This window comes from Megalobrama amblycephala, linkage group LG22, assembly GCF_018812025.1.
Source record: "Megalobrama amblycephala isolate DHTTF-2021 linkage group LG22, ASM1881202v1, whole genome shotgun sequence".
NCBI lineage: Eukaryota > Metazoa > Chordata > Actinopteri > Cypriniformes > Xenocyprididae > Megalobrama > Megalobrama amblycephala.
This window is the reverse complement of record NC_063065.1, coordinates 18661540-18688255: the sequence shown is the minus strand read 5'-3', so window position 1 is coordinate 18688255 and position 26716 is coordinate 18661540. Positions and strand designations below refer to the sequence as shown.

Genomic DNA, 26716 nt, shown 5'->3' with positions numbered 1-26716 from the left:
AAATGGCTCAGTGAGGAGTTCTCTTACAGAGAGCAGATTGCTCACAGCAGTGTGGGTAAGAAGCAAAGCCAACAGTTAAAAATACTTCGAAACGTTATGAGATGGTAGATGCTTTGCTTTTTGTGAGAAGAGAATGTTTACATCTAAAGGAGTCTGGGAAATGTCATTGTGGTGTCAGTGACCCCAATGAGTAAGTGCCCACTTCACAGACTTCTCGCCACACAGACGTACAACACCTATCAAGTAAAATATTTAGGCAAGCGTTACAATCTTATTAAACTTACTATAATTACTTTTTATTAACTTTAATTTGTCATAAAAGTAGTCAAAATTAGTCACAAAAAAAGGAAAGAGGCATTCAGTTCCAGGCAGAGTACTATAATTGTTCATAATTGTTAAATTGCAGAGAGGAAATCCCATAATCAACATATAAAACATTTCTTAGAGATCACTGCATTCACAGAGAATTTAGATTACAGGGTGTGCATACTTAGAGATGCAAAATGGTGAAAATCCCCCCCACACACAAAAAAAAATCTTACATCATAAATTCCTGCTCATCTTCGGCCTGGAAGTGATACGTGCGGTTATCTGAAACATATGATAAGTAAAATATGAGCCGTCTGCATAAACATGAAGTGACCTCCACTAATTAGTGGAAGACAGAAGATAGTATTAAAGTCATAATTCACATTAATGGAAAAATTACACAACTATTTAAAAATGAGTTTGACAATTTACTTCCAAGATACGGTACGGAAAAGTAAACAAATAGATTATTGTTGGCTACTAAATCACTCAAGTGGTTTCCCACATAAAGCTCTCCATGTGGGTGTCTGTTGACTCACGGGAAATGAGATCGAAGCACTTCCTGTCCTCACCGCTGGGCTTGACCTGACATGTGAGCAGGTTGAGTTTGACAGGCTGCCTATTTGACTGAAAAAAAAATGTGACAACAGAAGAAATGCATGTTTGACTACTTTATATTCCTGCTATAACATCCAAACAGCATCAAAATGGTTTTAACTTGCAAGCTAAAAAGAAATTTTACAATCGAGTCTGTCCGGGGTACATTCAGAACAGAAAGTGTTCCTGCAACCCATCTGCACTATTTTTTTTTTTTGAACAAACGTGCAGGACGGATATCTTTGGCAGTCTCTTTTTTTTTGGGTAGCGTCTCAAACCACGTACTTTTAGTAGCATATGGGTCAGGGTGCATTAGTGCATTACTATTGGAAGCGCGTATATTTAAAAAAAGAAAAAAGAAAGAAAAAATATTTACTCAATCTCTCAGAGATGTGCATGCTTTGTGTTGATTGAACCTCTGACTTGATTTGATTTGATAATGAAATGTGAGACACAGGCTATCATCAGTAAATGTGACATCATGTGGGAAAAGAAGAAAACTGATGACATATAAGAGGAGGGTGAGGGTGAGGGCAAGACCTGCTGATTGTTCAGTTAAGTTGTGGTCATATTTACTGTTGCTCTGCGAAAGTTTGCAGGCAAAATCCAGTCATTTCAATGGAAATCCCTGCGAAAGGGAGTTTCATGTAAGGTTGAAAAAATTCCCCACAAAGATCTGAGTTGTTTTCAAGTAGCACCAAAAAGAAAGCTGCTTAGTTTGAAAGTGAATTCTGTGTAAGCCTTAGTACACCACATATGACATGAAGTGAATGAAAACGATGCTGTGAAGAAGTAAGATAGTAAATCTGATAAAGTGGTCAACACTTGGTTGCTCATTTTCCCAGTGGGCTCTTAAATAGGGACAGCAGGATGTCTGGGTTGTTATGGAAACATTCAGCAAAAGTTCAGAAAGCTGATGAAGTCTTTTCATTGTAAATGTTAGACCTCTGTTTATTAGGCTGATTATAGGATGATATTGTTTATAGTGAACAGAGTAAATCACATGTGTCTGAGTTACTCACAGTGGCATGAGAGATGGTGAGAATTCCTCCTTTAACTGAGCACTTCCTCCTCTGCCACACCTTCCGCAACCTACAACACAATTATACTGCATAACACTACTTATAGCAGACGGCAAGAGCTCATATCGATCAAAAAGCTCATATAATTGAAGGGGTGTGTGTGTGTGTGTGTGTGTGTGTGTGTATACCCATCACTCTTCTTCATAAGATAGCCTTTCTTCTCACTGCCAAACTCTTTGTTTCCCTGCAGCTGGTGCATACTGTAGCCAACTGGCTTGCTCTGAGAGTCCTGCTCGAGTACAAACACACACAGTGCTTTAAATAGCTATACGCAGATACCAATCCAAACAGATTCTGTATACACAGCATTTTTATAAAAGATGCGAACAGATTTTTAATATTTCTCACCACATTTGCAACCTTTTAAAAACATCAGCTTTATCTGACAACCACTTATTTAATTTGCACACACAATGATCTTCATCACAAACATGTCATGCTGTACATGCTGAACACTTACTCTTCTAGACTTCAATCCACACAGGAAGCGGGTGAAAGAGACATAGGAGAGGGTGTGAAAAGTATGTTGTGGGCTGTGTGTGCTGAATCATTTAAATGCACTACGGTAATGCTATCTTACAAACTAGTCTCCTACCATGTTATAGTAATTAAATGCAAATTTGCCGTCATGACAATGTGTTAACAACAACAGTTATTCATTAACTAAATACCTATTAATTAATAAACATGATAGACTCTTTCTCTGAGCAACCAGTGGGGCACAACACTGGTTACCAGCAAGCCCTATTTCATACTGGCTACCAGCATGGTACAGCACTGGGCACTCCCTCTTACACTCTCCCCTGTACAGGTCGAGCATTAGGGAGGGTTTATACATTAGATCCATAGATGCAAAATTCAACAGTTCAGATGTCATGCCATTAAACAATTAACTATAACTCGTGTACATTATTCTAAATACTAAATACATTCACTCTGGAAAATCATATGTAAATGTAATCACCATTGAAAATGTTTAATCCCAAACAAGTCACTTGGTTGGCTTTTTACAAACTAGTTTGGGCAATTAATTGACAATCTGCATTGGTCCTAAGATAGAGCTATGAGGCACACCACACCACACACCTACCTCCTTTTGCTCCAGCTGTAGAGAGGATTTAATGAGATCTCTTAATGCCGTAAGCTGCTTTTTCTCTTCATCTTGTGTTTGTTTTATCTAAATCACACAAAAGCAAAAAAGAACTTGTTACGCACGTACCCACACACCGTTAGGTGTGCAGAAAAAACAATGATATTGTAAAGTACTGCAATATTTTAGCAATATTTATATTATAAGAATCGCTATTTATAGTTGCATTTTGCACATTCATATTTTGAAACTTGACCACCTGAATGATTTACCTCCATTCAGACCAAGTCCAGCAAGGTAAACATAGTAAAGTTTTAGTCAATGCACAATTATTTTTATTTGACCAACAATCTTAGGAAAAAATGTAACTTTGCACAGCACAGAAGTGTAATGCAGCTCTAAGAGAAAAAAGTGAGTAAAAGATTGCAATATCAGTTTAAATGACTATATATTAAAAAAAGTACCACAATGTTGTCATATTGTGAACCAGATATTGTTTGCTAGGTCCCACCCATCACAAACCAAGCTAAAATTGTTTTATCAAATCATTTTTTAGGATAAAGTGTGAGGTACGTACATTGTAAAGATCAGCTGCTAATTTCTCAATGTACTGTTTTAGCTTATCTGCTGTCTTCAAGCCATCTTGGAAAAAGCTGATCAAAACAAAAAACAGAATTAACACATTTTTCATATTGCAACCAGCTATCATCAAAGACCATACATATGTCAATAAAGTCAGGGGAAATTATAGACAATTTCACAAACTATGCAACACAGAAACTTACAAGCATCAAAGAGAGCCGGAGTTAAAATGTTTTCAGCTAATAAGCTCACCATTGTATTGAGGAGGTACTCTCTAATTAGCAAACTTAACTTTAATACATTCAAAGCTCTGAAATAACAAGCAAAATCATTCAGGTTTGTGGGTAACTGTGGTGGAAATGTACAATTTTAAATACTGACAAATGACTAATATAGTGCCAACACTAACAAGCTGCTAAGAGGGTCAGAGTCAAACTGGATGAGTCAGTGGTTCAGAAACTGCTGCCACACGTTCTGCTGTCAAGACACATCTAATGTTTATGTATGAGATTTGAGCATGATTTTGCATTTAAGTGACCTTGGGGTATTTTATCAAAGTAACAACAAATTTAGAGAGCTTTGAAAGAATGTATAATGCCTTTGCTATAACTTCAAGTAATCTAACAGTCTACTATATTCTACTAATAATCTAATGAGAGATTAGTTCACATGTAGTTTCGTAAGTTACAGTATATTGCCAAAAGTATTGGGACACCCCCCCAAATCAATGAATTCAGGTGTTCCAATCACTTCCATGGCCACAGGTGTATAAAACCAAGCACCTAGGCATGCAGGCATGTTCTACAAACATTTGTGAAAGAATGGGTCGCTCTCAGGAGCTCAGTGAATTCAAGCGTGGTTCCGTGATAGGTTGCTACCTGTGCAATAAGTCCATTCGTGAAATTTCCTCAATACTAAATATTCCACAGCCAACTGTTAGTGGTATTATAACAAAGAGGAAGCAATTGGGAACAACAGCAACTCAGCCATGAAGTGGTAGGCCACGTAAAATCACAGTGCATGCTTAGGCATGCAGTGTGCAGAAGTCGTCAACTTTCTGCAGAGTCAATAGCTACAGACCTCCAAACTTCATGTGGCCTTCAGATTAGCTCAAGAACAGTGCATAGAGAGCTTCATGGAATGGGTTTCCATGGCCGAACAGCTGCATACAAGCCTTACATCACCAAAAGTGTCGGATGCAGTGGTGTAAACCACGCCGCCACTGGACTCTAGAGCAGTGGAGAAGTGTTGGAGAATTTGTCACTCTGGAGTGACGAATCACGCTTCTCTGTCTGGCAATCCGATAGATGAGTCTGGGTTTGGAGGTTGTCAGGAAAACAGTACTTGCCTGACTGCACTGTGCCAAAAGTAAAGTTTGGTGGAGGGGGGATTATGGTGTGAGGTTGCTTTTCAGGGGTTGGGCTTGGCCCCTTTGTTCCAGTGAAAGGAACTCTTAATGCTTCAGCATACCAAGACATTTTGGCCAATTTCTTGCTCCCAACTTCAGGGGGGATGGCCCCTTCCTGTTCCAACATGACTGTGTACCAGTGCACAAAGCAAGGTCCATAAAGACATGGATGAGCGAGTTTGGTGTGGAGGAACTTGACTGGTCTGCACAGAGTCCTGACCTCAACCCCATAGAACACCTTTTGCCTGACCTCACAAATGCGCTTCTAGAAGAATGGTCAAAAATTCCCATAAACACACTCCTAAACCTTGTGGAAAGCCTTCCCAGAAGAGTTGAAGCTGTTATAGCTGCAAAGGGTGGGCCAACTCAGTATTAAACCCTATGGATTAAGAATGGGATGTCATTAAAGTTCATGTGCATGTAAAGGCAGGCGTCCCAAAACTTTTGGCAATATAGTATATGTCTAGTTAGCAGTAAATAAAGTGTGAAAAAATAAATAAATAAATAAATCTAAAGGGTTTTTTTTAAACTCATTTGGTTACTTTTAAAGGAAAGAAATCTAAATAATCTGCCCTCTAATCCAGATAGGACATTTAAAAAAAAAAAAAAAAAAAGTTAATTGTCCACAAAAAGGTCCTTTCCCTTAATTTACTGATGGGTGCTCCACTAGGGACTTTATTGTTTCTGATCAGTTTTCTTAGAAACCACACAGAACACAATTAAACTGTTAATTACAGCATTAAACATATTTAAATCACAAACATTAACTTTGATAGTTTTAATAATAACCAATCTAAGCCTTGATGTGCAAGGTAAAGCTTGCAGGTTTCTGCTGATGCATCTATATGACAAAAACAACACTAGCTCAGAATAACCTTAACCTTTAGAGACTGAGAGAGGGGGGAAAACGTGCTACACTTTCAGTTCGTTCTTTCAGCTCATCACTTCTTTTTTTTTTTTCTTCAGACCTTCAGGCCAGTGACACTTGCAAGGCTACATGGATCAATAACACTTTCATTATTGACCATTAACTCTTTCCTCACATGACACATACACATTTATTGTGACAGTTCTACAAACTAAATGTATGATGTATGACCTTAAGGGATTTTTTGGATTTAGGCAGACTACTTATTTAGTATACTGAGATTATAAATGTCTTTCAAGGGAAAAACATATCTGAAAGCAAAAATGTCACTTACTTGCACTGCGCGTGGTAATACTTGATCAAGTTCTGAAGGAGGTCAACCCCTTTTTTGGTCTTTATTTCATTCACTTTAATCAGGTACTGCAGAAATAGACAGACTCAGACGTAACAACACAGTTCAGTATCCCAAAAGTAGAACCAAAAGATATTAAATGATTTTGAATGCTTAAGTGATTTGAAATCTTATTTGAAATACATGACAAATCTACAAGTGCAATATTTGATTGGACGATTATGCATAACTGTTTTTATTCCAGTAGAAACTAAAGAGGACAAAAATTTTATCTTCTAAATCTGAAAAGAACATAGTGACAAAGCAAATCCCACAAAACAAATGAATTAAACATCATCGTAATCCCGGTTTAGCCCAGAGGGGTAAATTCCAGAACATTTTGCAAAGTCATGCCAGCAACAATTTTTTGCTCAGAAACTTAATCCGTCCTGTTTGGACCCTTGCATGTCTGAATATATCTTGGGGTAAAATGGCACACATTCTGCTTATCTTAGAGTGTGTGAATGCATCTGGGCATAACCTTTGAGTCACAGTTTTGTCATACAAAATGTGAGCCATACAACAGTTATGTACAGTTTCCTAATTAAGTTTGTGCTTAAAAGAGTGTTTCACTCTTTGTTTCATATAATGCAAGTAGTGGTGTGTTTGCAAAATTTGCCATGAGCTTGCCATTTCCTTTGATGCTTTCTGTATCTGAATGAGTCATCTCACTGCTTAATAAATTATTCATTCCTCTCGTATTTAGATTTTCATGTGTAACCGCCAAGAAAGGACAACAGGAAACAACCAAAAACAGAAGACTGCTAAATTATGAAAAGTCAAGACAATCATAAATTATGTCACTGATTTTTAGTGATATGCCACTGCCTCTTCTACATTAGTGCTTAATTATATGGTAAAATTGGCAATTAAATTAAAATATTAGATTTTATCATGTGATTTGGTCCAGTAGGATTTGAAAAGCAACTTGATTAATTCAAGATGCAATTCCAATAGACAAACACAATTCATTAACATGTTAAATAACCCACAGCTATCCTCCCTAATGAACAAAGACAGCCTTGATGATTGTGAATCCATAAAACAAACTATCACAATCTGAGCCATCTGCTCTAATGCTGAGGGAATCTTTCAAGCTGTAAGATAAACAGGTCATTTTTCACTGAAATGGCAGCTCCTGATTTATATTAGCAAAACCAATCACAACAGCTAGTGATGTGACTCTACTAAGGCTACGTTCAGACTGTCAGTCCAAATCTGATTTTTGTGCAAATCCGATTGAAATCTGATCAGAGTTAGCTAGTGTGAACGGCAAAAAAAAAAAAAAAAAAAAAAAGTTACATTCAGAGTTACATTCATAGGTAAAACTTTACAATAAGGTTCATTAGTTAAACATTAGTTAATGTATTAACTAACATGAACTAACCATGAGCAGTACATTTGTTACTGTACTTGTTAATCTTCGTTAACCTTAGTTAATGAAAATACTGTTGTTCATTGTTTGTTCATGTGAGTTCACAGTGCATTAACTAATGTTAACAAGATTTTAATAATGTATTTGTAAATGTTGAAATTAACATTTACAAAGATTAATAAATGTTGTATAAGTGCAGTTCATTATTTGTTCATGTTAACAAATGTAGTTAACTAATGTTAACTAATGAATCTTAACAAATAGAGCTGAAGTTTTTCATTATATATATATGTTATCCATCATATGTGGTTTGAAATCTGTTTCAGTCTAAACGTCAGACATTGTCATAGGAAACATACTGAAAGTTGCTGCAGAAACAAGGTTGTGTTGTTGCAAAGTGGCAGACGAGCAGAAAATGACAATATAACAGAGACATGTTTTGAAACTGGTGGAGATGACAGCACGGAATAAAATCACGCATATCCAGCCTCCTACCTTTCTGCCACTGCCTTATGAGATAAGACAACATCTGAATTGCAAACCCCTCCATGTCGTAGTTGTTGTTGTTTCTGGCATATACCTACCATGGCATATTCAACATCATTGCCATAGATATTACCAGATATTACCATAGATATACAATGCAGATATTCCGGAAAAAAGAAAGAGCGGCATGGGACATACAAATCAGATCAGAACAGTTGCGATACACAATGTGGACAGTCAATTTTAGATCAGATTCAAATTGAATGCACCATCAGATTTGGACTGACAGTGTGAACATAGCCTAATGCAGCAATCTGTAACTGTCATAGATCAATTAAAGGGCTCTGAATGGCTGCATCTGTGGTTTTATGAATCTTAATAGCATTAACAAAACCTGTGATCTCATGCTGATAAATTAACTCACTGACCACTGCAAATGACTGCTGTATAGACACAGATCTGTACATCTTGCATAAAATGTTTTGGGTTGTGGGAGCACTAGTAGAAAATAATCACTGATGATGGCATGTACATGTATGTAATTTGTATATAAAAACAAGCCTTTAATCTGGAAAAGATATTTAAATGCACCACAACTATTTAAATATTCTAATGTAATCAGCAAAATTTGAAAAAAAAAAAAAAAAAAAAAAAAAAAAAAAAAAAAGCAAGAACAAACTTTTCCTGCTGGTCTATATTGAAATATTGAAGATGCTCACTTGCCTTTTAATATGCTGTATTTTAATAACATTGGTCCAGACCAATACTATACAGTATGTTAAGTGTCCAAAATTGTGTTTCTTGAATAGCTTGACTTTTCACTACTGTCTGTAACTATTACCATATAAAATTAACAGAATATTCATTTATATATTCATAAACAAAGTTAAACTGTATATTCTGAATAACAGATCTGACATGTTTCTAATGAAGAGGACAGGTCCTCTAACCAGCTTGAGTGCACAACAGACCTCACACATCTGTAGTTGGAAGAGCCTCCGTTCTTTTTCCATCTCCTCAGCGATCTCAGCACCAGTAATCTCTGTTCGGATCATCCCGTGCTGCTTGGCGTGCTCACGTTTTTCCTTCTCGATTTTTGTACTGAAAGATTGAAAGAAATGTGATATGAAAAAGTTATGAAAATATTTGTTTAGCACAAATTCATCTGAGTTGGCTGGCAATCAGAGTTCTGTGTTTATTTCGCATTAATCTCACATCTGCGGGGGAGAAAATTATCTCGCTCATGCTTTTTGATGATGCAGTTAAATTACTGATAATTGCAACAGCCCACAGACAAAGTAATCGGTCTGAATGGACAAATGTGTATATAGAGACACTTATCTCGGTGGTTTTCAATCCTGATCCTGAGGAGCCACCGCTCTGAGCTGTGTTTCCCAAAAGCATTGTAAGCCTAAGTAGATCATAGAACCATTGCCATCAACTGTCTCTATGATCAACTTAGCTCACAATGCTTTTGGGAAATGTAGCCCTGTACATTTTGTATGGGTGCGTCTCAGTCAGCTCCCTAGTTCAGTTATCAGGGCACTGATCAGGAAGTCGGCCATTTTAAGGGCTGTCTCAATCGCAAAATACTTCCAGTGCACTGAAACATTCACTCCCTAAAAAGTCCCACAATGCACTGTGAAAACTAGTGAGCATTGATGCTAACTAAACGGAAGTTCTGAAGTGCGAAACATAAATCACATCTAGCTAAACATGATACGCAATAGATTTTTTTTTTTTTTTTTTAAAGAGAAATTATTTAATTATATTTCAGCATAAACATACATCCCTAGTAATGAACATAATCTAGCTAACATTTATAATTTATTTTCGGCTGAAATGTTGCACGTATATGTAACAAGAAGTATTTATTATAATGTACTTTAATTAACATTAAAAAATGTCAGATTTCAGTTCTGCTGTTGTTCATAAATACAGGTGCTGGTCATATAATTAGAATATCATCAAAAAGTTGATTTATTTCAATAATTCCATTCAAAAAGTGAAACTTGTATATTATATTCATTCATTACACACAGACTGATATATTTCAAATGTTTATTTCTTTTAATTTTGAAGATTATAATTGACAACTAAGGAAAATCCCAAATTCAGTATCTCAGAAAATTAGAATATTGTGAAAAGGTTCAATATTGAAGACACCTGGTGCCACACTCTAATCAGCTAATTAACTCAAAACACCTGCAAAGGCCTTTAAATGGTCTCTCAGTCTAGTAATGTAGGCTACACAATCATGGGGAAGACTGCTGACTTGAAAGTTGTCCAAAAGACGACCATTGACAACTTGCACAAGGAGGGCAAGACACAAAAGGTCATTGCAAAAGAGGCTGGCTGTTCACAGAGCTCTGTGTCCAAGCACATTAATAGAGATGCGAAGGGAAGGAAAAGATGTGGTAGAAAAAAAGTGTACAAGCAATACTGATAACCGCACCCTGGAGAGGATTGTGAAACAAAACCCATTCAAAAATGTGGGGGAGATTCACAAAGAGTGGACTGCAGCTGGAGTCAGTGCTTCAAAAACCACTATGCACAGGCGTATTCAAGACATGGGTTTCAGCTGTCGCATTCCTTGTGTCAAGCCACTCTCAGCGTCAGAAGCGTCTCGCCTGGGCTAAAGACAAAAAAGACTGGACTGCTGCTGAGTGGTCCAAAGTTATGTTCTCTGATGTAAGTAAATTTTGCATTTCCTTTGGAAATCAGGGTCCCAGAGTCTGGAGGAAGAGAGGAGAGGCACACAATGCACGTTGCTTGAGGTCCAGTGTAAAGTTTCCACAGTCAGTGATGGTTTGGGGTGCCATGTCATCTGCTGGTGTTGGTCTACTGTGTTTTCTGAGGTCCAAGGTCAACGCAGCCGTATACCAGGAAGTTTTAGAGCACTTCATGCTTCCTGCTGCTGACCAACTTTATGGAGATGCAGATTTAATTTTCCAACAGGACTTGGCACCTGCACAGAGTGCCAAAGCTACCAGTACCTGGTTTAAGGTCCATGGTATCCCTGTTCTTAATTGGCCAGCAAACTCGCCTGACCTTAACCCCATAGAAAATCTACGAGGTATTGTGAAGAGGAAAATGCGATATGCCAGACCCAACAATGCAGAAGAGCTGAAGGCCATTATCAGAGCAACCTGGGCTCTCATAACACCTGAGCAGTGCCACAGACTGATCGACTGCATGCCACGCCGCATTGCTGCAGTAATTCAGGCAAAAGGAGCCCCAACTAGGTATTGAGTGCTGTACATGCTCATATTTTTCATGTACATACTTTTAAGTTGGCCAAGATTTCTAAAAATCCTTTCTTTGTATTGGTCTTAAGTAATATTCTAATTTTCTGAGATACTGAATTTGGGATTTTCCTTAGTTGTCAGTTGTAATCATCAAAAATTAAAAGAAATAAACATTTGAAATATATCAGTCTGTGTGTAATGAATGAATATAATATACAAGTTTCACTTTTTGAATGGAATTAGTGAAATAAATCAACTTTTTGATGATATTCTAATTATATGACCAGCACCTGTACAGTACCAGTAGTTATGTAGTACAATGAGGATGTTGTCATGTTGCTGGAAACAGAGTCATCAATGTCCCAATGTGTAGTGAGCCAGGGTCCTTACTGTCACCACCAGTGCCCAAATTCATGTACACGATATACTGATTCACGACCCTGGAAGCCAGGGAGCTGATTGAGACGCACATATTAAACACACCTGATTCAGATCATCATCTCGTTAGGAAAAGACCTCCATGAACTGAACCGAGTAGCTTTGTCTCATTTTGATAGCTGTGCCCTACAGAGTTCACATTTGATGGCCACTTGCATCATCAAGGCTGTTTCATTTCAGAAAAGCAAGTAGGACACTTTGAATAAGACCTTCTTACACAGGATTTTGGAGGACACTCCTTCATTGCTACAGATAACTCATGATTCTTTTCGTCATTTATTTGAAAAAAATGGCAGAAACACAAGTCATGTTTATTTTTATACTCTATTATCTCAGTAGGGGTAGTAAACAGAATAACAAGCATTTAGTGATTTTTAAAAGTTCAAAGAGCCTCGCCTTATATATATTACATCATTTCATTTTGATCTATATTCTATTGTTCATTGTTAGTTCATGTTAACTATTTGTGTTTACTAATCTATGATAATGTTAATTAATAAAAATCCAGCTGTTCATTGTTTGTTCATGTTAGTTCACAGCGCATTAACTAATGTTAACAAATTCAAATATTTGATTTTAAGAATGTATTAGTAAATGATGTTAAAATAAACATGAACTAAGATTAATAAATGCAGTAGAATTATTGTTAATTCTTAGTTCAGGATGCAACCTTCAAAATGAGAGCTAGTGTGTCTCAGAGTTTGCAAAATATGCAGAGTGGTGTGTCCTTAGGACCAGGATTGAAAACCACTGACTTAGTGAACACTCATCGAGCAAACATACAATTTTGCTTCGTAGTCCTTCCAAGCCTTGTCAAAGGGTTTTTTCAGGTCCTGAAAACAAAAAAAAAGAAAGAAAGGAAAAAAAATATGAATGAGTTAGACTCTCTCATGTTAACAACAAAGTAGATGTCAAATATGTAGTAGTGCGCTAATCCATCTGCATCAGTGTTGAGGGATGATATGTTTCCAGCAGTAAAGGTAAACAGATCATTAGGTCATCATTACATAATTATTTGATAACTGATGAATATCTAAAGCACCAATTGTTGATATGACTATTACAGTTACTTGTGGTAACTGACAGATCTATTAGTGGGCTCTGACTGGCTACTGGTGCAGTAGTAAGACGGCTGATCTTCTTATAGACAAGACATCAAAAAGAGTCGCATTTCAACCACTCTCAATTTCAGTTCATTACATTACAACTGCAGTGAGCTAGTCTAGTATGTGATATCATTTATCATGAAGCTATTTACTAGAACAGAGCTCAGGTATTTCTACAGGTCTGCATCATCTTCTTTTAAGATATTGTTTATGTTTCTGGGTTGGTGTCGAAGTACAAGTGGACGAGAAGAGTTTCTATGCATTTGCATGTGTATTTAACCTCTGCAGGTCTGACGTTCTATTAGACATAGTCTGTAAATATTTCTCACCCCCTTCACGCCTTTGAGGTCGCCTTTCAACAGTGAGTCCAGAGTGAAGATCACATTATGACTCAGATTCTGGAGCTGCAGGAGGAGACGGTGAAACAGAGCAGAGACTGTGTTAATACGATACATGACACTTGGCACAGCATAAGCACAGCACAGAAGAAATAAGAGAAAACATATCAAATACAGCCATCCACACAAAGAGCCCATTGAGAGAGACACAACCGTATCAGGATGAGCAGTCCTGCATTGTCATACGATATTCCGAGACAGATCTTTTAAATTAATCAACATTAATGTTTCAGACCCAAGAGGCCAGATAGTTTGGATTCAAGTAACAAGACGAGACCCACTGACGTACTACACTGTCTTATAAGAGCTTAAGATAGTGATGATAATGATAGATTAAGGACCAATAAAGAAGGAAAGACAATAGAGTGGTGCAGGTATGGCATCAGAGCCCGGAAGACGCTTCGCAGCTAGCTCCCTTCGAGATTTTCCTATGGGGTTATAATGGGGTTTTTCAATTTATGTGTAAAATAGAGCTTGTGGTAAACAAAACATGAATATACTTTGACGTTTTGACACCATTGACCATGCTATCTTTCTTGAACAGTTGAGTAAATGTGTAGGAATTCAAGGTACTGCATTGAATTGGTTTAAGTCCTGTCTCTGTGATCAGTGTTGGGTGTAATGTGTTACTGTAATTAAATGACTTTTCCACTGAAAAAGTAAAGTAAGGGATTACTGTTAATTTTTAGGTAATTTAATTACAGTTACTTATAATGTACTTGCGTTACATAATGTAAATTAGTTCAACAGTTCTGTTTAAATGGTAAAATGTAAGCTATCTAAAGGTAAAAGTGAACGCTGCCTCTTTAAAATCATTAGCTGTAGTGCAGTTGAGTGTGAGTTCGCAACTCCACAGGTAGGCAAGAACATTATGGTAAAATGTAAGCCATGTCCTAGAGAGAAAAAACTGCACACACACATGACCGCCTCTCGCGAGTGTCAGATTTTCGCGGTTTATTACACAAATGTTCAAATGCACACACAGTTATGTCAAAATGTCCATCTTGGCATATATTCTGTGAATGTGAACAGCATGTGTAACAGCATATTGTCTCCGTCCATTAGATCTTAGTGACAGCAGTCTTTAAAACATGCTACTGTCTATTATAAATGATAAACAAAAGAAAAGCTTTAATAAGGAATAATCTATTTAATTTATACAGTTATGACTATGCAGAGTTATTTTATATTTGATTATTCAATTTCTGTGGTATTTTTACTTACTACTATTAGACTACCTGAAAAAAATATATAGCATTGTTTTATTTGTATCTTTATATATTTTTACCGTGGTATCGACTTTGGTATTGAGTATCGTGTACTTTTGGTAGTTTCGGTTCCGACTACTAGATTTTTGGTATCGTGACATCCTATTTGTTACTAAAAAAATGTTTAAGTAGTATAGTACGCCTATGTTTTAATAAAGCTAAAATGTTTTAAAAAGCTATAAAAGGCTAAACTATTCCATGTTTGACTCATATTTAAATTATTAAAAGAGTTTCCTATCTATTGTCTATCCGGTCAAGGTTTATAGGGATTTTAAGAAGTAATTAGTAATGAGTTGAATTACTTATTGAGTAATTAAATTACTTTTCAGACAGAGTAATTAGGAAAGTATTTGAAATACAACACTGATGATGTAATTAGTAATTAATTACTTTTTTGAATTAACTTACCCAACACTGTCTGTGATAGAACATTTTCAGTGGAGGTTGGGAATTTTTCTTCCTCTTCTGTACCATTAACTTGTGGTGTACCTCAGGGATCAATTTTGGGCCCGTTTTTGTTTTCCCTCTATTTGCTCCCTTTAGGCTTGATTTTTCGGAAGCATAACATTCCCTACCACTTTTATGCAGATGATACTCAGGTGGACCTCCCTTTGAAACATGGGGATAATTATGATATACACTCTCTATTGAACTGTCTTGCGGAGGTAAGATGCTGGCTGGCAGCCAATTTTCTAACACTGAATGACTCTAAAACTGAAATTGTAGTTTTTGGTCCACCAGCTTCACAGATAAATAACCATCTGGGTCCTTTATCTGTGAATTCTCATCCTCATGCAAAAAATTTAGGAGTGATTTTTGACAAAGGCCTTAAATTCGACAAATAAATTCAGTGGTATAGAATAGCTTTTATCATCTCAGATCCATTGCGAAATTGAAAGCGTTTTTATCAGTAAAGGATTTGGAGACAGTGATCCATTTTTTTTATTTTTTCCCTCCAGGCTGGATTACTGCAACTCACTATATCTTGGTGTGGCTAAGTCCTCTCTATCCTGCACTCAATTTGTACAAAACGCTGCTGCCAGGCTTCTTACTGGAACTAGAAAGAGGGAACATATTTTGCCTGTTCTGGCTTCACTTCAACATTGGTTTATGTATTTTATTGTATTGCATTTTCTTGCATTATTAGATTGTATAGCACTTTGGTCAGCAGGAGCTGTTTTAAATGTGCTTTAGAAATAAAAATGCCTTGTCTTTTGTTTTACAACCTAAATTGCACACACACATAGTGGAAATGTGAATTTTGAAGCAGTTATGTTAATTTTTGAAAACGTCCGTTTTTAATAAGTAACTAGATAAGACAGCTTGGGGTGTGAGTGTGTGCAGTGTACGCTGTAGAACAAAACATCAAATTATCATCAATCAAGTTATGTTTACCACAGGCCCATTATAAACCCCATTATAAAACGCCATAGGACAATCTCAAAGGAACCAGCGGCGAATTAGACTTCTGGGTTCTGACGTCATACCTCCACCACTCTATAGCAGGCAGATAACTGATATATTGTGCATCACTAACAAATTTGCCTGATATTGATTTACGATGTTATGGCTGATAACCTTAATGATAATCACCTTTATAAATCTACATAATTTTGTCCATTTTTGAACAAACAGCATTCAAAAACCGGTAAAACATTATAATTATAGAGTATAAAAGATGGATAACTGTTTAGCAGTTTTGAAACCTAGCATAGAAAATAACATACTGTTCGAAATGGAAAATGTTCTTTGGTTTTCATTACTGACCAAATCAGACGTCAAAGATAAAAAAAGCAACTGCTCCAGTATATTGTGCATAGAATTTATTATTACTTTCTTAATTGACATATGCTTAGATGACAATTTATTTTTATATTTATTTATTTCATGAATATTAAATAATACATACAAATGCCATCACGCAAAAATACAACGGATGCGTCTGCCCTTTCGAAACCATGAATATATTGACACAATTGAAAAAAAAAAAAAAAAAATCATAAAATGGAAAATAAATACACCAGTGTGCAAAGTAAAAGTTACTATAAAAAGTCTAGTAACAAAGTTAATACCATAATACTTGGAAAAAGAAAAATTTCTAAAGTCACCTGAGATGGCACAGTCTTTGTCATATGGCTGATGTGTGTGTTTAAGGTCAGAGTGCAGATATTGAGATAAATGTGTTTAAACTGAGTCTTTTTCTTTAGTATGCGCATGCATGTGTGTGTGTGTGGCAAGTATCTGATATTATTAATAGCTCGTCTGGCTGATAATGCTAGTGGTAATTGAACACCAAAGATGAAATATACACTTCTTCATCATTTCATACAAACATGAAACCTCTATAAACGAGGTTTGTTGTGATCGGAAGATAAACCATAACAGTATTTCTGTTCACTTCCTCTCTGCCTCACTATTCTTCATTCTCTCTAAATGGAGGCTCTTGTTTCAGAGTGATAAATACCTTAGCTTAGTGCCAAAACAGTCTAAAAGCACTGCTGCCAGACAACAAAGTGCCTCTTTTGAGAGAGTGAAGAGATAGCAGAAGACCCAAAGAATGAATTCTGCAGTTTAACCCTGCTTCATAGAGCTAAGTTATTGACAGCTGAACTATGTTAAGCTTGAATGTGTATTTCAAGCCTCAGTTGCAGGAAGAAACCAATTAGCCACACAGCACAATGCCAATAGTTCCATGGCTTAGCAGACACAGTGTGAATGCTGATAGCCCGCTATGTGTATATTAGACCATCAGCGTTCCAGAGAGGCTATGGTCCTCAGGAGGGCGTTGTGGAAATGGAGAGGATATACTGATGACACAGGAACTAAAGGAAATGAATCAGGGAAATGTCAATGCTGCTGTCGGCAGGAGAGGATGACAGCAAGACCGAAAATACACACACAGGCAAGCGTCCATGAGTACACTGGACTGGTGGAAAATCATGTACACATTCTGTACAAAAGTTTGCCAAATTACTATGATAAAAATTGTGGTAGCTTGATATAAGATGCCTCTTTCATCAGAGGTTTGGAAAGTTTCTAAAACAGTTCTATTATATCTTAATGTATTATGGTTTCATTGGTTGTTTAGTGGTTGACAGATATGGATTTTTTTGATGGTGGATGCTGATATATTATTGAGCAAGGTGGGCGATAGGGAGTGGGGGAAAAAAGTGATACTGCATAGTATCGTGATATTTTGTGTGGGGGTATTGTATCGATACATAGACGCCTTTTCTATCTTTTCAGGGCCTGAATTTTGATTCAGGATTGCGAGTACTGTTCATAATTTTACAAAAAGCTATATGCTAATAATGTGGGAAATAATAATAATAATAATTTCAAATGTTTCTTTCAGAATGTAATTTAACAGAGCAAGCAAAAAGAAACATTTTTTAAAATATTCATTTTGTATTTTACTGTACATCTGGAACTGTCAAAATAATCAAAGTAAACCAGCTTAAAGGTGCCCTAGATTGTTTTTTTACAAATGTAATATAATACAATGTAATATAAGTCCTAGGTGTCCCCTGAATGTGTCTGTGAAGTTTCAGCTCAAAATACCCCATAGATTTTTTTTAATTAATTTTTTTAACTGCCTATTTTGGGGCATCATTAACTATGCACTGATTTTTTTTCAGCACGGCCCCTTTAAGAGATGCGCTCCCTCTGCCCCACGAGCTCTCGACTATATATACATCGCATAAACAAAGTTCACACAGCTAATATAACCCTCAAATGGATCTTTACAAGATGTTCGTCATGCATGCTGTATGCATGATTCGAATTATGTGAGTAAAGTATTTATTTAGATGGTTACGTTTGATTCTGTGTGAGTTTGAGGCTATGCTCTGTGGCTAAAGCTAACATTACACACTGTTGGAGAGATTTATTAAGAATGAAGTTGTGTTTATGCATTATACAGACTGCACGTGTTAAAAAATGAAAATAGCAACGACTCTCGTCTCCGTGAATACAGTAAGAAACGATGGTAACTTTAACCACATTTAACAGTATATTAGCAACATGCTAATGAAACATTTAGAAAGACAATTTACAAATATCACTAAAAATATCATGATATCATGGATCATGTCAGTTATTATTGCTCCATCTGCCATTTTTCACTGTTGTTCTTGCTTGCTTACCTTGTCTGTGCACAGATCCAGCCGTTAATACTGCCTAATGCGTCTAATGCGTCGAATGGGCTGGCATTATGCAAATATTGGGGTCATACATATTAATGATCCCGACTGTTACATAACAGTCGGTGTTATGTTGAGATCTGAGTGTTTTCCGGAAGTCTTTTAAACAAATGAGATTTACATAAGGAGGAGGAAACAATGGGGTTTGAAACTCAATGTATGTCTTTTCCATGTACTGAACTCTTGCTATTCAACTATGCCGAGGTAAATTCAAATTCTGATTCTAGGGCACCTTTAAGATGGTTTGTTGGTCTTAGTTTGTTTCACAATCTGGTCAGACTGCTCTGGTTTGCTGGATTTAAGAGGGGATTTGAGCACTTGTCAGCTTGGTATTAAACCATTTAATATGCTTTTCATTAGGGTTAGGCAACATTAAATGTTCACTTCATTTTATTATATTAATTTATTGTATACTGTATATTGTATAATGAAATTTTTTGCCAATTTAATCATGCAAAGACTAAGTCAAACGCTCTTTGCAAAAAAAAAAAAAAAAAAGGAAAAGGTAAAACAAGACAATTTTGAAGTTGGAAGAGAAAATGAGATTTTCGTTTTTTCGGTACTTCCACCTATAACATTATTTTTTTAGAAAATGATCGATCGTTTTACTAGACAAGGCCCTTATTCCTCGGTTGGGATCGTGTAGAGCGCTTTGAAGCTGCATTAAAACTGCAATTTGGACCTTCAACCCATTGGTCCCTGTTGTAGTCCACCATATGAGAAAAATCCTGGAATGTTTTTCTCTAAAACATTAATTTCTTTTCAACTTATCAGGAATTTTTAATTTTAGAGTGAACTAATCCTTTAAGAAAGCTTCAGGTTTGCTGTGTTTGTTTGCAGGGCCACAAAAAAAATGGGAATATATCAATATGACTATGAAATAATATAATAATAACAACAAAAATAAGTTATTATTATTATTATTACTAAATAAAATATTAAACAAATGAAATTTTAATATTGCAGTATTTTACTGTAAAATTAAAAATGGAACAACAACAACAACAGTAAAATTACAATACTAATATTTATGTCTTTTTATTAGGGCTGGGACAATAAATCGATGCATCGCGATTCTCCAAATGATTCTGGATCAATTTTGAGATTTTCAGTATGCATCGCAATTCTCTCTCCAATCGATTCTGAGCTTAGTTTTTAACAGCAGATGGAGCTGCATGCTTTAGAAACAGCCATACTCTGTGTGCTTGCTTCCAATTCCTTACACACACACACCACCTGAATCTTTCATAAAGTTCAAAAAGGTTGAAGCGAATTACAAGGGCATTCGCAATGGGCTGTGTTTACATTAATAACACTTTATGTGCGCAAAAACAAAACAAAAATAACCACTTTATTCAACAATGTCTTCTCTTCTGTATCATTCTCTTACGCTGTTTACATTCAGCATTTCCTACGTCAGCATCAGCGTCGATGTGAACAGTGTCGGCCAATACTGAGCCGGTGTTCTGACTTAGAACCTGGAAGCGCTAAACAGCGTTTTTTAGTACCTTTCTGGACCTTGAAAGTGGTAGTTAAATTTCTGTCTATGGATGAGTCAGATACTTCTTGGATTTTATCAAAAATGTATTATTTTTTATTTATTTATTATAAATAAATTAATAAATTAATTTATGTTCTGAAGATGAACAAAGGTCTTACTGGTGTGGAACGACATGAGGGTGAGTAATTTATGACAGAATTCTCAATTTTGGGTGAACTAACCCTTTAAGATAATGAATTTTCTCCTTGTTCCAGCAGCTGTGCAGTGCTGGAACACTGAGCCTCCGCTCACACAGATATGACTTCCCTTCCACAGAGCTCGCCAGCATTCACACAGTGATTTAGGAATGTGTGTGTTTGTGTGCGTGTGAGGGGTGAAAAGGAGACGCGCTGTAGCTACTGCAACTCCTACACTCAAAATTTATGGCTCTATCTCCATGTTTCTGCCAGGAAGAGAGATCAGGATAGATTACAAAAGCCCCACTCACTCACACACATCCACCAGACACACAATTTTCACACATCTCTGTCCTCTGAACACATCCGCCTCTGACACCAATGCAGAGAACTCTACAACCTGTGTAGAAGAATAAACACTTTAAGCTCTTTAACACCTTTCTCAGAGGCTGATTCACGCTAAAGGGATCTCATATGCTGTAAAGCCTTAAATCTGTCCTTACATTTGGCTTCAACACAAACCAAAACAATCTTGATTTGACAATTCAAATCAGGACTGGTGAACTTCTAGTATCCTAGAAAAAACAATAACTTTTAAGTGCATTCGGTCTTGGGTGTTCATTCATTCTGGTTTAAAGATCTGTTCACATAGAAAACTCACCAGGTTCTTGAGGAGGGCGGAAAGCTCTTTAGTCAGAGTGGAGAACTTAACAAAGGCTGTCCCCAGATCTGGATTATCCCGACTGATGAAGTTACTGCCAAACTTATCCAACGCCTGGGCATACATCTCCTCATTTTGAATGTGATCTGATAAAATAGCAAAAATTAACAATCCAGTGGTATGGTTTCTGAATGTCATGTATCATCACTTTTCTGATAATGTAACCAAGATCAGGTTGTTTTTCATAACTTCATAACATAAGGTCATTCGATGAAGCATGCCTTTTCCATTGTCATAAGGATTTTAAGATTAATTAGACAAATAAATTGCATTTGCGCTAAAACGATCTAAATGAATACATTTTAATATACACTACTATTCAAAAGTTTGGGTCGGTAAGATTTTATGATTTAAAGATGTATGCATTTCAAAGGTATTCATAATGTACTTTATAATGCATTATATCTTTTCATAAATAATTGTAACCAAAGTAAAAATGCATTTTAATATTTGCAGATTCCTTGTTACATCTGAAATTAGTTGTTTGTCATGTGTTTTATTGCATTATACATTATAAAGGTGTGTTCAATGAATTGATAAGTATTATAATGTATAAAAACTTTTTTCAGGATTCTTTGACAAATAAAAAGTTAAAAATAGCAGCATTTTGTAAGGAACCCCGCATCGGCCCAAAAATGGAAAACAACGGCCTGGGCGAAGGTTAACGCATGTATGCCTTTTCAGCACCTCTTTGAAGTTCACTTAATTTTACTCGTTTAATCTGACTCCAATTTCAAATGATTATTACTCTTAGACTGTTTCCAATTAGAAATTAATCATTGGTTATGTGTTAATTTAGATATTTGTTGATTCTGGATATCCCATATTTCAATTATTCAATTATTTTCAATTATTTACATATATATATATATATATATATATATATATATATATATATATATATATATATATATATATATATATATATATATATATATATATATATATATATATATATATATATATACACACACACACACATACATACACCAGATATATATGAATATGTAATATGTATGTGTGTACATACATACACACACAATGCAGCAAGTATCAGTACAGTACGTGCGTGCAAGATGTGGGTGTATGTGGGGGTGGATGAAACTAGCTGGCGTGGTGTCAGCCATGAACATGTTGATGCTGTGATCTAGCCATTTGTTTTAACAGTATTACAAGCAGATACATCTCCAATCACCAAAAATACAGCATGCCACCATATCCATGATACATTACTGCCTGTAAAATAGAAGTCCCTATGATTTTAAGTGCGTTTATTTGTATTAAATCATCAACAAAATCAGAATGTGTGTATGTGTGAGATTGTGTACATACCTTGGCCGGAGTTATAGATGGCTTTGACTGACTTCTTCACCTTCTGCAATGAGGTTCTGTCCTGATCCAAAGCCTATGAACAAACAAATGAGAGATGAATCACTAAAGTTGTACAACTGTGATGTGGCAAAACAGGAACATTATTATAGAAACTATAAATAAATTAAGAAATTAATAACTAATCCATTTACAAACCATTAATAAACTCTGTCTGTGCTAAGAATTCTGCCCAGAATTGGGCCATACTGACTCCATACCAATGCTTTATTTAGGCCAATTTCCTTGCAGCAGATGTAGAAAAATAGTTTGAGGCAGAAAATGTTCATTACACAAGTATGTGAAACGCACGCTACTAGATGCAAAGCTCAATTGCATTCACATTTCATAATGCTATGCTACTGCATTCTCAGCACTGCCACAAGGGGCGCTATATAAAGCATTAAACTGCAGAGCAATAATTTGTAAGTTAGTCATGCCTACAACATGTTTACAGCTACATTAAAAACAATGCATCCTGTTAAAAGTAACTATAGAACCCTTTGTGTCACAGAGTACGTTTTTTGGCAAAACATTTTCACTATTTTTTGCCCCTCAAAAGAGTCAACCAGAAATTATGCAAAATCACTAACTAATCAAGAGAAAAGTTGTGTTGCACTAATTAGGTCATGATGCATCAACAGTCCCTAATCAGAATTCTGGTTTTATGCAACCTAATCAGCTCTCTTTCTCTCTCTCTCTCTCTCTCTCACACACACACACACACACACACACAGAGGTGTAAAGTACTTGAGTAATTTTACTTGATTACTGTACTTAAGTATTATTTTTGGGGATTTTTACTTTACTTGAGTACATTTAAAAATCAGTACTTTTACTTTTACTTGATTACATTTTTTGAGAAAAAAGAGTACTTTTTACTCCTTACAATTTTATTTACAGTCAAAAAGTACTTATTTTTTGGAGATCACTTCATTCTATTTTCTTTTGCTATTACCAAACCAATTGAATTGCGCTGATGACCAGTTTAATTTAATGGTTATTTATTCAATGAGATTCATTTTCACATTCCATGAAATTGGTCAGACATGTTCATTGGTCCTTTGGAAGTGACGTCATGTTGCATCAATTACCACAATGCACAGCACCTTGACCTCAAAGAATATACACTAACAAGAAGCAACACTCAACAGAATGTTCCATTGCAACACCTGCGCCAGCAGCGGCCTTGTATTTCCGCCATTTTGGGGTGAAGGCGACTTGGCAGTCCACTAGTTTCTATGGCAAAATCAGCTGCTTTGTTAAAAAAAAACAAAAAAAACTTTAAAAAAAAAAAAACTCACAAAAACTTTTTGCTCTCAGTCAGTTTGGGTTAAAACTCTTTAAAAGATCTAGTATTAGTATTAGACTTATAAACACTGAATTAATACCGACATATGAAATTGAAATTATGATATGCATCAGAAAAATTGGGAATGTTGGACAATAAATATATGAAAATAACAGCTTGATTTTGCAGTGTTGTCTAATGTCCATTGAAGCAAAAGTGTCCAAAAGTGGGAATTATGCGATAATGGACACAGCAGATCATAAGATCATTATGTTTGTAGCGTGATCCATTAAAACGTACAATATAGCTTATTTCAGTTCAGATCTAGATATTATTATTATTACTCCACTAGGTCTGAAATATATTGTTCGCTGCAAACATGATGATCTTAAATTAATTAATTATTAATTTACTATTAATAAATGTGTAAAGTTTCATAAAATGAAAATGCTCAATAAAGTAGGCTAACTACGTTACCTCAGATGGATGAATGGTTGGATTCCACAACTGGTAAAATAAAACGTATATAAGACAATACAACATTTACTGTAGGAGCCATACAATTTACTGGTGACTTAATTTAAGGGGTACTTCACCCCTGGAAAGATGAATGTGTATTTAAAATTGGTCATTTATGTAGTAGAAATGTGAAATTATTTTTGAATTTGGAGCTTTCTAGACTGAGAAAAGGCAGAAAATGTATTTTTGACTAATGTGGATGAAAGACAACAACTCCCAGAATGCACTTGTTTTGCTGCCCCTGCGAGGCCACGCCCAAACCACGCCTATCGGTTACAGGCGGAATTACCAGGAAAATTCAAACAACTAGGCTTGCTTTGTTACATATTAATTCTATAAATCGTGAGTTAGTTCATACATTTACAGCGAAATGGTGCTAAATTGCTTTGTACGTGGATGTACACCCAAAACCAGGAAAGGACAAGTAAGTTTCCATCATTTTCCGATTATGTTAAAGATTTGGAGCGATGTAAACAGTGACTGCGGGCCATCAAACACCCGAAGTTTGGAGATGACACCGTTATATAAAACCTAAAAAAACGCAGAATATGTAGTCTCCATTTCAAGCACGAGGACTACGAACCAAATATCCTTGCAATGAAGAGAACCATTCTGAAGGACACCGCGATCGATATTCACTTTACCAGAGGACGAACAGCCTGGGCATATGGTACTAAGCGTATTCGCCTAGAGGTAAGACTCACTGATACTAGACTGATAACACAGTAACGTTAGCCTATATGTAGTGTTGTAGGTAGCACATAGGTAGCAGTAAAACTGCAAACTTAGCAAAGTAACGTTAGATAGACAATTACATATAAGTTGCATATAAGTTGACTGTTATCAAAGTAAAGCCACTGTTCTGTAAAACTCAGTTAGTCTATTTATCTATTTATGCTAACGTTACCACAAGCCTGTTGCTGTATTGGTTGAGATGACTGCAGAGACCGATAAATTTGCGAGATGAACCACTAATGTAGTGCAGACTATAACAAAATATGTTAAGCTTAAAAATATAATTGACACCCACTTTTGATAAAATCTTTGATCTATGTCCGTGAGTAACCTCAAACGCGCATATGTATGGGCGTGGTGAAAAAATGCGGAACTACCTGCTATTACTGGCTGTAGTTTTATGCCTCTGGCCAAAAAAGCCTCCGATGACGCAAAATGACGATTTTTGCGTCATCGGAGGCTTTTTTACAGAATAGAAATGCATAAATCTCTCATCTCGGGCTGATATGAAGGGGGAAAACACGGTAATTCGAAAATACTAGTGGTATTCTACTAATACAAAGCTTAATGCTAAATCCTGAAGTAACCCTTTAATTTAAAAAACTGTTCTATTGCGCTTCTGATTTGGCAGTGAAATTCACCGATTTGGGGTGCATAAGATGTGAAGGATTCAATGGTCCAGTTAGTATTTTCACCCCATAATGGTGGCCGCGCTACCGGAGCGCCATCTAGTGACTGTTGCCTAAAAAGTATCAGAGTGTCGCCTCTTGGGTTCTAAGCTCTTTGTTGACCTGGAAATTACAGTGGGTACGGAAAGTATTCAGACCCCCTTAAATGTTTCACTCTTTGTTATATTGCAGCCATTTGCTAAAATCATTTAAGTTCATTTTTTTCCTCATTAATGTACACACAGCACCCCATATTGACAGAAAAACACAGAATTGTTGACATTTTTGCAGATTTATTAAAAAAGAAAAACTGAAATATCACATGGTCCTAAGTATTCAGACCCTTTGCTGTGACACTCATATATTTAACTCAGGTGCTGTCCATTTCTTCTGATCATCCTTGAGATGGTTCTACACCTTCATTTGAGTCCAGCTGTGTTTGATTATACTGATTAGACTTGATTAGGAAAGCCACACACCTGTCTATATAAGACCTTACAGCTCACAGTGCATGTCAGAGCAAATGAGAATCATGAGGTCAAAGGAACTGCCTGAAGAGCTCAGAGACAGAATTGTGGCAAGGCTTCTGGCCAAGGTTACAAAAAAATTTCTGCTGCACTTAAGGTTCCTAAGAGCACAGTGGCCTCCATAATCCTTAAATGGAAGACGTTTGGGACCACCAGAACCCTTCCTAGAGCTGGCCGTCCGGCCAAACTGAACTATTGGGGGAGAAGAGCCTTGGTGAGAGAGGTAAAGAAGAACCCAAAGATCACTGTGGCTGAGCTCCAGAGATGCAGTCGGGAGAAAGTTGTAGAAAGTCAACCATCACTGCAGCCCTCCACCAGTCGTAGCTTTATGGCAGAGTGGCCTGACGAAAGCCTCTCCTCAG

The 26716-nt window shown here is 36.3% G+C and overlaps 1 protein-coding gene across 8 annotated transcripts in view; it reads right to left on the bottom strand.

The window, feature by feature from the left end:
- The window catches only part of asap1b (ArfGAP with SH3 domain, ankyrin repeat and PH domain 1b), a 116240-nt gene that overhangs the window by 35330 nt on the left and 54194 nt on the right, over window positions 1-26716 (bottom strand). For 6 of the 8 annotated variants that reach the window (XM_048174117.1, XM_048174114.1, XM_048174118.1 and 3 more), the window contains exons 4-16: window positions 22579-22651; window positions 21187-21332; window positions 13310-13384; window positions 12658-12707; window positions 9160-9289; window positions 6271-6356; window positions 3656-3731; window positions 3079-3165; window positions 2449-2457; window positions 2117-2217; window positions 1929-1998; window positions 849-936; window positions 543-591 (exon numbers count right to left, since the gene is read on the bottom strand). In XM_048174117.1, coding sequence (XP_048030074.1) covers window positions 543-591; window positions 849-936; window positions 1929-1998; window positions 2117-2217; window positions 2449-2457; window positions 3079-3165; window positions 3656-3731; window positions 6271-6356; window positions 9160-9289; window positions 12658-12707; window positions 13310-13384; window positions 21187-21332; window positions 22579-22651 — 1040 coding nt within the window. The remainder of the gene's footprint in view (window positions 1-542; window positions 592-848; window positions 937-1928; window positions 1999-2116; window positions 2218-2448; window positions 2458-3078; window positions 3166-3655; window positions 3732-6270; window positions 6357-9159; window positions 9290-12657; window positions 12708-13309; window positions 13385-21186; window positions 21333-22578; window positions 22652-26716) is intronic. The other 2 variants (XM_048174116.1, XM_048174122.1) reach the window with 1 other exon arrangement.